At 43.4% G+C, this 15744-nt stretch overlaps 1 protein-coding gene across 1 annotated transcript; it reads left to right on the plus strand.

The window, feature by feature from the left end:
* The first annotated feature begins 2273 nt into the window (after positions 1-2273).
* LOC117271068 (melanocortin-2 receptor accessory protein 2A-like) lies at positions 2274-6104 on the plus strand. Its single transcript, XM_033649155.2, has 4 exons — positions 2274-2561; positions 2650-2788; positions 3320-3419; positions 4024-6104. Exons 2-4 carry the CDS (start codon positions 2671-2673, stop codon positions 4502-4504), a joined length of 699 nt encoding a protein of 232 aa, XP_033505046.1. The 5' UTR covers positions 2274-2561; positions 2650-2670; the 3' UTR covers positions 4505-6104.
* Positions 6105-15744: the final 9640 nt, after the last annotated feature.

Genomic DNA, 15744 nt, shown 5'->3' on the forward strand with positions numbered 1-15744 from the left:
ACATTGAAAACAAATCCGGTCCATCTTCAGATAAAATTTTACAGAAAAGCCTTTGCCTATGGTTGTGATACAAAGGACAGTAAAACAAAAAATGAAATTCATTTTCAATCTCTCCCAGATCACACAAACAACAGTTTCGGTCTTCCTCAGGGATCAAATGGAAGCGTCCAGTTTCTAGAGCCAGAGGTAGAATACCACACCTCAGCTGGGCACAAACTGACCTCTGAGCTCTGGATAGGTTGAGGGTGACATAGTGCTCCCAACATGTGCTTTTGTTGGCTAAATGTAACCACGTCCATCTGTGGTGGAAGGAAAAAAAAGGCGGTGTTGTGCATTTATTTTGAAAGAAACTGTACATTTCCTGTGAAAACATAAGTGTATTTTCAAAAGAAGATTATGCATGTAACAGGCTGAACTTGACACAGTGTCCCAGAATGTCAACAACCAATGCACCCAGGGTAGCTTGCACGTCATATGTCGACATTGAAAGTCCATGACCAAACACTGATATGTGATGAGGTTGGAGTGAGAATGTGTTGCCATTTCATATCATGCCTGACTCAGTGGGTCATGTCATATCCATATCGGATATGGAATTAATCTGCAGATGCTTTGGTTCAAAATACAACCAAACTTCTCTAATGAGCCATGAAGAAGGTAAAACTCTGGCCTGTTACCAGACAGTACTCCTTGCTGTTTTTACCTGAGCCAAATTGTAGAAAAAAGTGCGACCCTCAGAGGAACAAGGAGTCAGCAGTCAGTCAATAAAAAAGGTTTTTCCTACAATTGTGAGTCACTGCAACCATGAGAAATCCTTAAGCATACACTCATAAATGTGCACACAAAATATTAGGCTGATTGGTCCAGTAGTATGCGAGATCAGCTGCAGACCAACCCAGTCTCAATCTGAACATGACAAGGTCGGAGTGAGAATGTGTTGTGCAGACTCACACACACACACACACACACACATATATGTATGTACACACATGACCAAACGCACCCAGCAGCGTCAGGGGGAAACGCAACGGGACAAGGACGAAAGTTAAGGTGGCGAAAGTCCGACTGTGGCGGGTGGGAGTGGTCCAACAAAACCAGCTTTCTCCCGAGAGAATGGTGTTCACGTCCTGTAAGATTCTGAAGCCAAAGCCTGTTCTTTTTCCTTGTTGCCTACATCCAACCATGTCTGTTTGTTGTTGAAAGAAAAAAAAACATCAATCGGCAGCGTTGTACCGAAGTAGTGCGTTTATTCTGAACGAGACTGTAGTAAACAGTAAATATCCCCTGCAAACAGAGGTGTATTTTGAAAGAAGACAATGCATGCAACAGGCAGAACTTGACACGTTGTCCCAGAACATCAATAACCAACGCACCCAGGGTACCTTGCACGTCAGTGTCAATATGTGACGTGGTTGGAGTGAGAATATGTTGTCCAGGCTTACATACATCTATTATTACATAGTGTACCACAGTAACAGTTCACATGTTCACACAGTTACTAGGGACAGAGGAGGAAACAAACCAGGCAACTGACTGAAAAACAAGTTGTTGCTAAATAACTCTTAAGTAAAGGAAAATATATTTTATGGTAATGAACCTTACATCACGCTGCTTTTTAACCAGCTGTGTCTCACTGGTTCTTAGAAGTCTGTCAGTCTGCTCACTTACCTCTAATGAATCATTCCAGACAAAGTCTTTATTCTGTACACAGCTTGCATTTGTCTCCTTAATTAAGTGGTGAGTCATCCAAAATGCAATTATGCATAATGTACAGTGCTATTATTCAATATAGATTTGATGGACTGTCCCTCTGATGGGCTGTAATTGGCAGGTTGGGTTTGGGCACTTGTGTTTTATTTAATGCGTTTCAGAATTATGTATTATTCTAATGAAAAAGTTATCATGATGATTGTTTTAAAATGTTGAAAATGTTTTTTTAGGGGGAAAAATGAAGCTGCATTGGGGAAATGTGACTATTTTGCCTCATTTGTCCAAATACAATCTGCATTTTTGTGTCATTTTTCTGATTCCTGTGCGTGAATATGCAAAATATTTACATGCACTTACGTATATTTCAGATATCCAAGCCCTCTCTGCAATCAATTTACTCTAGGTTTAGTTTAGAGAGTATTATTTAACACAAAATAGACCCTCCTCATAATTATCAACTGCCTTGGAAACACCTCCTCCTGTCTTGGAGGAAACCACCATCTTCGCCCCCAACATCACACTGACTGGTTAAGATGAGCAATTTTTTTTGCAGTGTAATCTCAGTATCACAGGGAGTGAGTGAGCCGACAGTATAGAGGATGCTGGCTGACGGTGATGCGCACCAAACGGCTGCTGGCTGCTTCGCTCTCAGGACTTACATGAAGATTGATGGGGCGTTTGCGTAACGGCAAAGCGATGGCTTCTCCCGCTCTTTACCAGCTTTTTGGCTCGTGGTTGTATTGCGGAAGACGGACGTAACACCTAAAGGAATTGTTTGCGGAATTGCCAAAAAAATTAACAGGCTTGTTTTCAACACCACCAGGGAGGCTTGACATCGCTTGGAGATTGTGGTTTGTAAACTTTATGGCTTTATGGTGACGGTTTACATTGATAAAGCGTCTTTTTTGGGGTTGATTTTAATTGTTTTTTGCTGTTAAGGTGCAAAAAAATCGATTTGAAATGTCCGACTTCCACAACCGGAGCCAAACCAGCGCACGTCGCAGTGACTACGTGTGGCAGTATGAATATTACGACGATGAGGAGCCCGTGTCGTTTGAGGGACTCAAAGCGCACAGATGTAAGCTGAGTACAAGTCTATGCATCACTGAGTCAATCTCCCCATTGCTCCCACTGCTTTTTTACCGTGCGCGCGCGTGTCTGTGTGTGTGTGTTTGTGCATGCAATAGCTGTGCCAACAAACAGGGTTACTCACCTTTACGGCTGTTAATTAATACTGACTCATTACCCACTCCCAGCCTTATCTTTACTGCTTCAGCTGGAGGGCGACATGCACGCGCTACCTGCCTCCCAATAAACAAATCATCTGGCAGCAATATTTCATGCAGCACGCTGGCGTTTAATACTCCAGTGGTAACGATTAAACCACTTACAGAGACAAAAAAAATCTCCATCAGGATAAAGACAATTTGACAACATGCTGATATCCAATTTGAGAAGCACTGAATGCTCACTTTAACAGACTAATTGAGGATATGAGGGCCCCTGGGAGAAAATAGGCTCCCAAGTGCAGAGGGGAGGAGCAGACAGATATGGGCTCAATCATTCAATTATGTGCCATAATAAGATTCTTTCTTCTTTGACATTTCAGACTCCATCGTCATCGGCTTCTGGGTCGGACTTGCTGTGTTTGTCATTTTCATGTTCTTTGTTCTCACGCTGCTCACAAAGACAGGAGCGCCACATCAAGAGTGAGTACGATTTCCATTCATGTTCACATCTGGCCCCCGCAGGGATGGTTTCAGCACCAGGGAGAGGACGGGCAGCTTTTATGTCTGATGGTGGACTTGTGATGTGTGCAGAGGGAGACAGGGCTGTAATGAGCTTTAGGGAGGCATTTGGCAGAAAGTTGTGAGGCATTTTAATATAGGTTGCCAACGTTATTGAGCTGTCGTGGAACGTTTACATTTGACTCAGAGGTGAGGTTCATATAGCCGAAGGCATATTGCCGTCTGAAGTGAAGATCAGCCGTCGGAAGTTGAGAGAAATCATTTATATTAAGGTCAGACTGAGAAAAGCACAGAGGTTAGGCCCAGATGAAATAGGAAATTTACTGACTGGTACGCTGTATGTGTTTTCCCCCGCTTTGTTTTTATAGAAAAGGCTGCTGGGAGTATTTTTAGTATTAATATCCACAAACAGACACAAAAAAAGAGAAAAATAGGACGAAAAATCTATAAGAGTTCAGCTACAGGTTCACTCAGGCCAAAAATGACAATAAAAGCCCCTTATATTCCCAAAGCATTTTCCTGCTCCAACCTCATCTCACTCCTGCAATCTTTCTTTTCTTAACAGAAACCCAGACTCTGCTGAAAAGCGCCATCGACCAGGCAGCTGTCTGGTAGATATCGGCAGCCCCCAGGACGAAAATGACAAAGCCTTTTCTCGCCCTCTGCTAGCCGAGTCCCGCTCTTATTTTCATTTCTACATCAACGAGGAGGATCAGGGTCAGGGGAAGCAAAAACCAGGGGACGAGAGGGTCGGAAAGCACAGCGGGGCTCGTGCCCAGCAGGGGACCAGAGGTATCAGCTTGTCTGGGATGATGGACGAGATGGAAGAGGACACAGAGGAAGCTCAGGGCCACCAACCTCTCAAGGGACTAATAGAGGAGGGTAAGACCGACAGAGAATGTGCCTTCTTTTCCCACTTCAACATCCCTAACTTTGTGAACTTGGAGCACAGTTCGACACTTGGAGAGGATGATCTGCTGTATGAGCCGTCCGCCATCCTGGAGCGCCAGTCTCACTCTCAGGATGCTCACTGTGACATCCACTAAGGCTGTTTCCACAAAAGGCATGGACATGGTGTCAGTGTATTTGCTTTCCTTTCACATGGCCATTTGTGATCCGAAACGCACACATCTGCCGCACAGCTATATTTTTTTTGCCTTAAAAGAATCTCTGCTTGGAGCTTTTAGCCTTTTCAGCGAGCCTACATTCAGATCAACAAACAAGGGTACAGGACACGACCCAAAACTCCATATTCAGTGCAACTCACAGTTATAAGATGGCCTTTCTCCCTGAAGATAAAATAGCCTCACAAATTTTCCCTTTTACTTTGAATATCAGGCTCCTCTCTGAAGTGGATATGGCTGTATTGTACCTGGAGTAGACGCCGTTCCACACAGTGAAAGAGGACAAAGGCTCACCAGGGAGAGATGCTTTGTGCAATTCATTCAGCTGTTACTGCTGTCCTGCTTTCTTGTGCAATTCTGGACAATGGACATTATCTCTCCAACGGGGCATAAGTCCCAGTTGGTCAACATACTGCATTAAAGGCATGGAATTCATTTTTTTGTTTGTTTTAAAATGAAGTGCCCTCTGTTAAGGTGAAGTGTACTTTGACCTTGTGATTAGTAGCACAAAATCAAACATATCATTGTTCTAATACAAGGAAGATAACCTGAGAGCTTGGATGACAGTTAGCCGTGTTTCCGTGAACAAAGGTTTTACACTCGCTGGAGTTGGTTTTTGCCTTTGTTGAAAAAGAACTGGTGCGCCGAATAAGTTCTGATGAAGCGGCAAATTTCGAGGCTGAAAAAATGAAGCCAACATGAAAGTGGCAAAAAACTGCAGTTACTTGAATGGCCACTTGAGGCTGGCTCGGTACACAAGTAAATCCCCTCAAACCCGAACTTAACAGCAGAAACAAACATGTTTACAGCCTGGTACAAAACAGTTACACATATTTAAGGGCGGGGCAGCTTTTAGTGACTGCTAGGCATCACCACAGTCTATGAGTCGGATCCACCCCTCGCTCCTCCACAGCTCCACCCCTTCATTTAAATATGGTCACTACTGGCTCCAAAAAACCAAGATAGCGATGGCTAAAATACCGAGGTTTCAAAATGGAACTCCACGAACCAATGGGTGACATCATGGTGGCTTCGTCCGTTACTTTAAATAGTCTATAGTTCTGTTGTAGGGAACATCTAAAGCCTAATTCGCATTACACGATTTTCATCCCAATTTTGCGTCGCGGAGACTATCGTAATCTTTTGAGTGGTCATACCTGGCAACGTGTGTTTCTGTTATCGGGAGTCTCGCCAACTGCGTTACGACCTGTGTGCACACCGCAAGATTTCTCCACCGAGCCCTCGCCGGTGACTTGGAGATGACACATCGTAAAGGCATGGATATTCTTCCCAGTGTTGAATCAGATCTGCCTCCAGGGCCTGGGTCCAAACACAACGCGCTCCACGTGATCCAGTGGACACCGCCATTGTTGTTGTTGCTTGCTGGCCTGTCAGTGTTGCCAGATCTTGGGAGAGAAACAAGCAACAAGGGCTATGGAAACAAGCCCAAAGCGTAAGCGACTTTACAAAAAAACAAGCCCAAAGTCGCTGCTAATAAGCGGACCTGGCAACCCTGCGACTTGTCCTCCTCACATTTCATCTGTCCTCCTGCATGCTGACGTGGGACGTATCCCGCCTCTCATTGGCTGATGCTCTTTGTCAGTTGTGTCAGACTTCTCCGGTTTTCTAGCATGCCAGATATCCACTCCCAGTCGCAGACGAGGGGGCGACTTGCTCGTAGGCTTATTCACATGTCGACTCGTCGTTGCAGACTATCTGCTGACTCACCTCCGACCCAAGGTGGCTCTCAAGATCCTCTGCGACGTCAAAATTGGGGTGAAAATCGTGTACTGTGAACTAGGCTTAACTCACAAAACTGATCACCTGTTCGCGCTTCATTAATTCGTCTTCATCTCAAGACCCCGTGTCCACCAAAGCGTTTTTTTCCAAACTGAAAGTGCTAGGCGCTCCTCAGGAAACGCCAAGCTGGGAGTGTTTGAGAGCACTTTTGCCTCGCAGCATTTTTTTAAGCTGAGACGCTTTGGTTGCGTCTGAGAGCTATAATACAAGTAAACATGTCTATACAAGGTAGAGTACTTTCTCTGGATAAGGAGAAGGCTGAAGCATTCAGGTAGAAAGGGCAGACAGGTCTGTGTGGGCTCATGAGAGAAAACATATATTTATCTATTTATTTATTTATTATTTATATATATATATATATATATATATATATAGAGAGAGAGAGAGAGAGAGAGAGAGTATATAAACATATATTGTGTCTATTGTTGTTGATCAGCACTTGTACATGTAAGATGTGATGGTTTGTCTTTGGGTATCTGTCTCTCCACTGTGAATTGAACGGCTGTGATGAACGCAGCATTTTTACCCAAACATTTTTCAACTCCAACTGGCAGCAGTCAGTGCAGAAATCACGCTCAGCGCATTGTCATGCTGCTGGCATTTGTAAGGTATCATAAATATGTGGGGTCCCCATTGCAAAGAATTTAAAATACGCTGGCCTCAGAAAGGAATGCTTTGGTGGATACAGCCCCTTATACAAGTTGACATGAGAGAACAATTGAAACTTGCCCAATTGAAACAAATTCCCCAAGACCTCTCTTCATTTTTCTCTTGTAGATGGGTTAGATTGCAAAGGCGATTTGCTTAGTTACCGCTTTGCAACCTCTACTTCTTCTATACTGTTTAGTGGTGGATAACAGCCACAAACCTATTCCACCAACTACTGAGAAAACTAGGCTTTGCATAGCATAGTTCATTTGCTCCAAATCAGTCGATGGGACCATGCCTGAAGGCCTTTGTACACTGAGTCTGTATTTTTCTCACGAAATTGTCGCACATTTTAAAAATAGATACGACCTCAAGCTGTGTCAATCACTTTTGCACACAAGCTTTCATCCATCATTAAAAGTTTCCGAACAGGTTTGATTGTCTGTGTTTTCTGCCTTTAAAACTTTGAACTTTCGCTAAGCCCCGCCCCTTTGTGATGGTCCGACAAGCTGTCGGAGTAAGCATGGAGCCCACACTGTAACTAACTGCACTCCCTGAAGAAATATTATCATATTTTTGTAAAAATGAAACAGTGATTCCAGAGAGAAGCAGACAGAGGGGTCTACAGTCTGTGTTTGAAGGATATATCCACGATGTCAAACTGACTCAGCAGCAACAACAGGTTAAAAAGACAAAGACAGTTAGAAGCTAAAGCCGAACTATAGGCTACAGATCACAGTGTAAAAGTGAACCACCACATCACTGCTGATTGCCACACAAGACAATGAATATAAAGGGAAACTCTGCTGATGTTGAACCAGCTGTGTGGCATCGCAGTGTGTGCAGATGAACAGTGTTCACTGGTTCCTGTACAGCAGGATCGGTCTTTTTTTCACTGTTATAATCATTAAAAAGCAAAAGCAGCATGTGTATACATTCAGTAGGCTATATCTTCAGTAGCTAGCTAGCTAACCCTACACTTTTCAGGGTCTGATTTTGGTTTTGGAACAGGGAAGAAGCGTTTATCTTTTTCCAACCTCTCCAGGTAACGAGTATCATTAATACATGACGTGCCCCAGACACAACATTTAGCTCCAAATCCACAAAACCTGCCTGAAAATGAGGGAAATCTGAAACGACTGCATTAGAGTCAATGGAGCACAGCGATGATGTTGTCGGACGCTGGTCTGAGCCGGCCTGATGCTATGTTATGATTGGCCAGTCTGCGTCTGGGGGCGGGATTTAATGAAGGGTCAATTGTTTGACCAAGAAGCATTGAAGAAATGATGGTGCAAACTGTGGGACACATACACCCACAACTTATCTAAGCCAAATGTGAAATGTTTGTTCAAAATTCACTTGACAGTTGGATGGAAACACGGCTAGTGTGATGTGATACTTCTGCAGACTGATCTCTTGAATTAGAAATGATTTTTGATTGTCCAAATAAAGCCTAAATGGTTTTGGTAATCCAGCCCAACACTGGTGTGGTGTAGCATTTCTTGGCATTACACATTGTGAAATACGACAACACAGATTTACAGTTTCATCAAGTAGAGTCAAGTCAAGGCAGACATGATTAACAATAAACAAGAACCTGTAGCTGCTCTAATAAATATTTTGATAAACTTTAATTGAGCGTTAAATGTCTTGTAGTCATTTGTTTTGGTTCTATGACCTCTATTAAAACTCTGTACACTATGTTACCTCTCTCAGTGACGGCTTACTGGCTTTGAATCATAGTTAGGAACATACTGGCTTATTAACATTCATTTTAGCTTGGCTCATTATTAGCTGGTAACTAGCTTCTAGGTCCAAACTGGCGAGGCGTTCGGGTGCTGTTCACAACAATAGCTTTATTGCAGTCTTCACCACAAAACAACAAACAGGGCCTTCTTGTGAGATCACCATGACACACCAAGAGCTGCTTCCCCACACATGCACACTGAAGTACATGTCACACCCTCACAGGTTACCCAAAGGGCCAGGGCCTTTAAAGGGGTAAAGGGTAGGCCGGTAAAAACTACCTGCCCTGCACCAGATGGCACACAGAAAAATAAAGACTAGCTGGAGAACATGGTGGAAGATTTAGCAAATACAGAGCCACATATCTCCCTCAGGAATTGAGAGTGAATGTTGGACTTGTGTTTGCCAAGTGGCCAGAGACACAACTCCAGATAAATGCTGATGTTGCTCCGTATCTACTGGATGTGTGCAGCAATGTGTCTTATCAGCTATAAGTTGATAGAGTAATATATCAAAGCTTGCTGCACTGCCCCCCCTAAGTGAGCAAAATACTATTCGTGCAGGTTTAATTTAAGAAATGTCTTTGGAGTCTTCTGGTGTCAGTGAAGCAAAAATATTTTCCACTGATATAAACAGTTGTGTAAAGGATCAAATTAAAGTGAAGTTTTGAAAAGGTGTTGGCAGTTTTTCCAACGTCCTGCGAGGTTTGACAAAAGAAATGAGTCATAAGACTTACAAACACTCAGCGAGCACCGCTGCACTCCTGTCTGGATCTTAATTCATGCAGAAATCTTCTTTGCAGTCAAAACAAATTAAATTACTCTGAGCCATGTCGGGTGATGATTATGCAAAGGAACATTGCTAGCCATTATTGTCACTCAGCAGCAAATGCCCGAGCTATGTACATTCAGCTGATGGAGGGGATGTGCCGGGACTGCCAGAGAGTCTATCAACATTAACTCGACACTGACTCCACCAAATCAGTCTTTTGCCCATTAATTAATTCTTTTCAGGACATGGCAGGGAAAATAAATGTTCAAGCACTTAGTCTTCTGTCCTCTGACATAACTGGTGTTCATTAAAAGGCAGGCAGGTGGGACCAGGCGGCAATCGGAAATGCAATTAGTTAATTTTCCGAGAACTGTTTGCAGGGGAGGCTTTTGCATTTTGGTCAGTGTTCTTTTTTTCTGTAAACACGCTCACCAGCAGGGAATTTATTATGATAGTGAATTATGTTAGTCACACATAAGCAGCAATTAATTATTTCCTCACCAATGAAATATGAGCTGCCATAGGGAAATGCTGCTCGAGATCAGTTATAAAACTCACATGGTATTATGCCAAATTTTCTTTCCCCCTTATTTTGTCTTTCCGCTCACAAAGTGCAGAATACCATTTGGAAGAAATATCCCTGCATTTGTGCCTGTGCCGCAGAGCTGAGGACAATGGCTACGAGCATCATTAATCCAAAGTGTCAGTCAGGGCGCACTTAGCTCTGAATTAGGGGCAGCAAAGTTCAGGCAGTTGAGAGTAGTGTGGGCAGACAGCAGGTGGAGTGCCTGAGGTTATGTAATGTAAACATGAACAAATGCAAAGGCTCATCATGGAGCAGACTTTGTGACTCAAAGCAAGAAGTTTAAAGTGATATTTTGGTGATTTTCAACCAGCTTTGTATCATAATAATGTGGGAAGTGAGCGTAAATGAACTGTGGTAAACTTTCCCTCAGCTTACCAGTGCCCGTATCTCCTGAGACATGTTTGGCTGGAGACACATTCTGTTTGTATCGTACACAACACGCCCCTATAAACCGCGCCCACCTCAGTACAAGGCAAACCCATCAACACAACGGTTATCTGCACCCTGCTACAATGGGACGTTGTTATTAACAAACGGGGCTAATGATCCACTTTATGATTCATTATGAAGGCGTGATTTATCTTAACCTCCTGAGACTGGAACTTTTGTTTGGTATGCATTTTCAATTTCTCCTAGCTATTAGGGATTATTAGCACAATAATAGGGATTAATAGGACATTGTCAATGATAATTAAGTCCCATTGTCCTCAAATGAGATGATAAATATGCCCCAATGTCCTCAGACAAGACTACATCCCAGTGTCCTCAAACCAGACAGTAATGTCTTCAATGTCATCAAACGAGACAATAATAAAGTCCCAGCATCCTCAAATGAGATGATACTGAAGTCCCAATTTCCTCAAATGAGATGACAATCAAGTCAAAATGTCCTCAAATGACACGATAATAAAGCCCTAATGTCCTCAAACGAGACTACACCCCAATGTCTTTAAACAAGACTAATAACGAAGAAAGAATAATAAAGACGATAACGTCCCAATGTCCTCAAATGAGACAATAATAAAGTTCAATGTCCTCAAACGAGACAATTATAAAGTCCCAATGTTCTAAAATTAGACAACAGTGAATTCCCAGTGTCCTCAAACAAGACAATAGTAAAGTGCCAGCGTTCTCAAATGAGACGACAATAACGTCCGAATGTCCTAAAACGAGACACTAATAAAGTTCAATATCCTCAAACAGGACAATAATGAAGTCCCAATGTCCTCAAACGAGACAATAATGAAGTCCCAATGTCCTCAAACGAGACAATGATAAAGTTCAATGTCCTCAAACGAGACAATGATAAAGTTCAATGTCCTCAAACGAGACAATTATAAAGTCCCAGTGTTCTAAAATTAGACAACAATGAAGTCCCAATGTCCGCAAACGAGATTACATCCCACTGTCTTTAAACAAGACAGTAGTAAAGTGCCACCGTCTTCAAATGAGACGACAATAACGTCCCAATTTCCTCAAACAAGACACTAATAAAGTTCAATGTCCTCAAACAAGACACTAATAAAGTTCAATGTCCTCAAACAAGACACTTATAAAGTTCAATGTCCTCAAACAAGACACTAATAAAGTTCACTGTCCTCAAACAATACACATACCACAATCCAATACCACATTCCTCATTGCTCTCTCATTAACAGTGTCTTAGCTTGTTACTGTTGCTAAAAGTTGTCAAATGTGTTGCCATATCAGACTGCAAAACTTTATTAATCATGAATAAACAAATTCAACACGAAATTTGATCAGGTTTGTACCTTGTCCACCTTTGTGTCAGGGTCGGCTGCACACTGGCTTGGCAGAAATGGCTGCCATCTTGTTTTTACATGAATTAGTGTATTGCGCTCTTACTACCACTAGATGGCATAAAAGAGTGTCCATGAACGAGGACAACAGGTCTAAGTTAAGCAGAATGAAGTATAAGTTCAAGCAAACCCAAAATGTGATGTCCTCATATGATGACACAGGGTCTCAAGAGATTAGAAGTGCAAGATGGAACCCTTACCCTAACCTTAAGTGCCTCCCATTTACCTTAATACTACATTGCTAGCTAAATGCTAACGCAGCATTAGGGCTGCTCCAGCTGCAGCTATACTTACTCACATCCTCCCGCTCCTCTCCCAGCTGCAAATCATGGATGTATAAAGAGACGTGGATACAGAGCTGGAGGCAGGACCCCTTTCATTCCAATGAAAGTTGCTCAGTGGTGCATAAAATCTACCTGTGCTGCTCATGGAGCAAGCACACTAGATACTTCCCCCACCAGCCAGCTACTTCCAGCTTAGCGCTCTGCAAACTTGAATGGGGATAAAATGATTTAATCTTGCAGCTCTTTCAGACTTTCAAAATGTTATCAGACTGAATGGATTAAAACCTGATAGTAAAACGAATCATTTCACGGAGGTTTCACGCTCCAAAAAATGTATCCACTGGTTTACAGGCATCTTTTTTGCCATGTAAGTCTATGGGGATTCGTTTTTTTGGGCCTAGTGGCATCAAGTAATGGTCTCTGGAGTTGTGCCAAAACGAAAATTGGCTAAAACGCCCGGTGCACTTCCTGGGGGCCTGCCTTAAATTCACATTACATCACCCACCAACGGGAGCGTTTTTTTGGTGTGGCGCTGTAGTTTTAAGTTTTCTACCTCTTGAGGAAAAGCTAATGCCACAGCCCTTTTCCCTCTGTATTCTCTGCTCATATGGCACCAATTCCAAAGGTATTTGCCTCTCCCTTCTGCAAAGACAGCCCTAATTTGTGAAAAGACCATCTTTCCAGCAGGAAAATACTTCTTCAGGCTTCTTTCTCTGGTGAGTCTGGTACCCTCAAACAAGCTGAAAGACAATTATAATGTGTGGGAGAGCAGGGACACACGGTACATTAACAGCTGTTTTCACCACATGCAATTCTCTAACTTCTGAAGAACAGCAACTTCAAACTAATATAATTTAAACGTAATTGACAATTGTTACTGTGGTGTTGTAGGACTAAGTGGCTTGGCGATGAAGGAGGGAACAGCAGTGAATCACATGCTCATTTATCCTCTGAATGAGGGGGTGTTTGGTTAAACTGTGTCCACTGTGCAGTCCCAGAGACAAGAGAGATGACAGCTTTTTTGTTTTGCATGGGAAGCTCTGTGTACATCTCCATCTGTCTGCTGCTTTTGCAAACTATGTGCGTGACTCTCAGTCTAGCTCTCTGCTGTAATGTGGCCTCACATAACTTTATTCACATCCAGTTTGCAGCTCCTGTCGGGCCTTTAGGACAACACACGCGGGAGTGACTTGCTGTGGACTCCAGGCTCCACATGCCATGGCAGCAGTTCAGCTCTGAACAACCGTTTCCAATTCTACTTCTCACTGGTGGTGCATGTGGGGGGGCTGGCCTCCAAGTGTGTAGTGAGCATCAACAACCAGGGGAGGGGGCAATGGAGTTATATCAGTTCCCCGCAGCAAGTCTGCCATTTGCTCTTTCTCCTAGATGCCCCGAGGCGGTCTCTGTAGGCATTGTGGTTGACAGTTGGTGAGCTGCAATGACGCTTCAACAAATGAGCAGCAACAGGGAGGAGCGACTGAGAGGCAGAGGAGGAGGAGGAGGAGGAGGAGGAGGAGGAGGAGGGAGAAAGGGAAAGTGAAAACATTGGTGTTTTGTTGATGCAGAAAATTCCCTGTAATCGGGTGGGTGTTCACAACACAATGCCAGTCTAACGGTAATTACGTATTCGGTTGCAAGTAAACAAGATGACATATTTTCATGGCACTCATGCTGTCATGATATCAGTGAGGGCAGTGTTGGAAAATATCTACAAGACAACATGAAGCCCCTGCCTCAAAGATAAGCACTGAATAAGAAATGAGCCGCAGATGAGTGTCTCCCCAGAAGCCTCGGCAGTTAAACCCACTGAAGTCGGCTCTGATCTTGCATTATCTTTTTATCACTCAAGACAAATTAAAAACTCTCATTCAAAGTCAAGGAATATTGTTTTAGGCATACCAGTCTAATAGGGCTGCCTGGACATCAGGATCGCTGCTGGTTGTGAGCTACCTGAGTACTAGTAGTGATGAAATGTCTGAGTTTGCAGATGTACAACATGAATACACTTATTACTGATGACTCACTGCACCAACCTGTATAGGCTACACAAGGCTCACAGGCTCTCCGTGTCTCTTCCTGCATTGCAGCCTCATATTTAGTAGCATGTACGGGAAAGGTTTGGGCCTTTTATTCCATTAAAAAGATTTCTTATTCTTTCTTATGTATTTTTGGGGGCTTTTTTGCTTGTTTCATGAGGAAAAACAGGATCCTGCGACGGCTGGTTTAAATGTCAGTAACCTTCCTCCACTCACCTTTCTTTATAGTTTACACTTAAAGGTTCTGTGTGACATTCAGAGCATTTCAATCAGGAGAGACAGATGAATGAAAGTTTAATGTGAAACATAAGTGTAGAGATTAACAGATGATTTGCGCTGATTTGCGCTGATTCTTAACCCTAGAAATGCGCAAAACCTAAATATCGCATTAAAAAACTGGTAATGGAAACACCTACATATCAAAGAAACGCTCAAATATCGAGAAAAAGTTTTTACGCTCTCATGAGATGGTTTTTCAGACGTGTCGATATAGAAGTATATCGCAAAAGTGTAATGGAAACACTTTTTTCGCAAATATACGTCATCGGACATGACATTGGTGAATTCCTCGTTCACAATCCTCCCCAGAAATCCTTTATCCGTGGTCGCTGCCACACATAAGGACTTTGCCTTTGGAATACCACTCGCTCTCTTCGTCTTCGGTTGTAGACTATTGCAAGAGCAGCAGTGGCAACCGAGATGATTGTTCCAGCTCGCAAGAGATTTGGAATGTTCATCTTACTTCCGCAAACAAAGTGGAGTCTCGCGGGACGAGATTTTTCGAGAATTACGCCGGATTTCTACTGGATGCGTGTCCGTTGCGGAACGGCAGCACTGGTTATCCGCTGCGTGCGCCGCTGTCCGTCAATACCGGCTGCGTTTGCTGTGCGGAGCGGTGCAGCTCCGGCCGGAAGACATCTCGGTGCACTGCCGTGATTAATATCTCCTCGTCCATGGTGTTAACGGGGTGAAATGACGTCTAAAAACCTCTGACCTTCTTGACTTCAGGCCTGCCTCTGCCCATTATGTCGTTTTCAAGGTGTAGTGCAGGGAAATATGATCCGCCGTGAACACTGTGTATTTTATTGTTTGTTTTATCGTGTTTCTGTGCACGACTTCCTGCCTCGCACGATCTGCTCTGTGCTGAATTGCTGCGTTGTGCTCCGGCGTCCGGCAAAAATAGAAGTCCTGCATATCTGTTGCGGAGGGCTCCGGACTGCCGAAACGCAGCACAGTCGCAGCCGGTGGAAACACACACATTGACTAGAATTGAATCCTATCAGCTCCGCTGCCGTACTGGAGCGGAGACGCAACCAACACGCATCTGGTGGAAATAGGCCGTTACGGCTCATACGCAAAATACCTTTTAATGGAAACACCCGTAAGTCACAATTGTACTTTGTCGAAACTTTAGAAATATCGCATTTATTTTGCGCAAAACTGTAATGGAAACACAACTACTGTTGGAGGT

Source organism: Epinephelus lanceolatus, chromosome 13, assembly GCF_041903045.1.
Source record: "Epinephelus lanceolatus isolate andai-2023 chromosome 13, ASM4190304v1, whole genome shotgun sequence".
NCBI classification, from domain to species: domain Eukaryota; kingdom Metazoa; phylum Chordata; class Actinopteri; order Perciformes; family Serranidae; genus Epinephelus; species Epinephelus lanceolatus.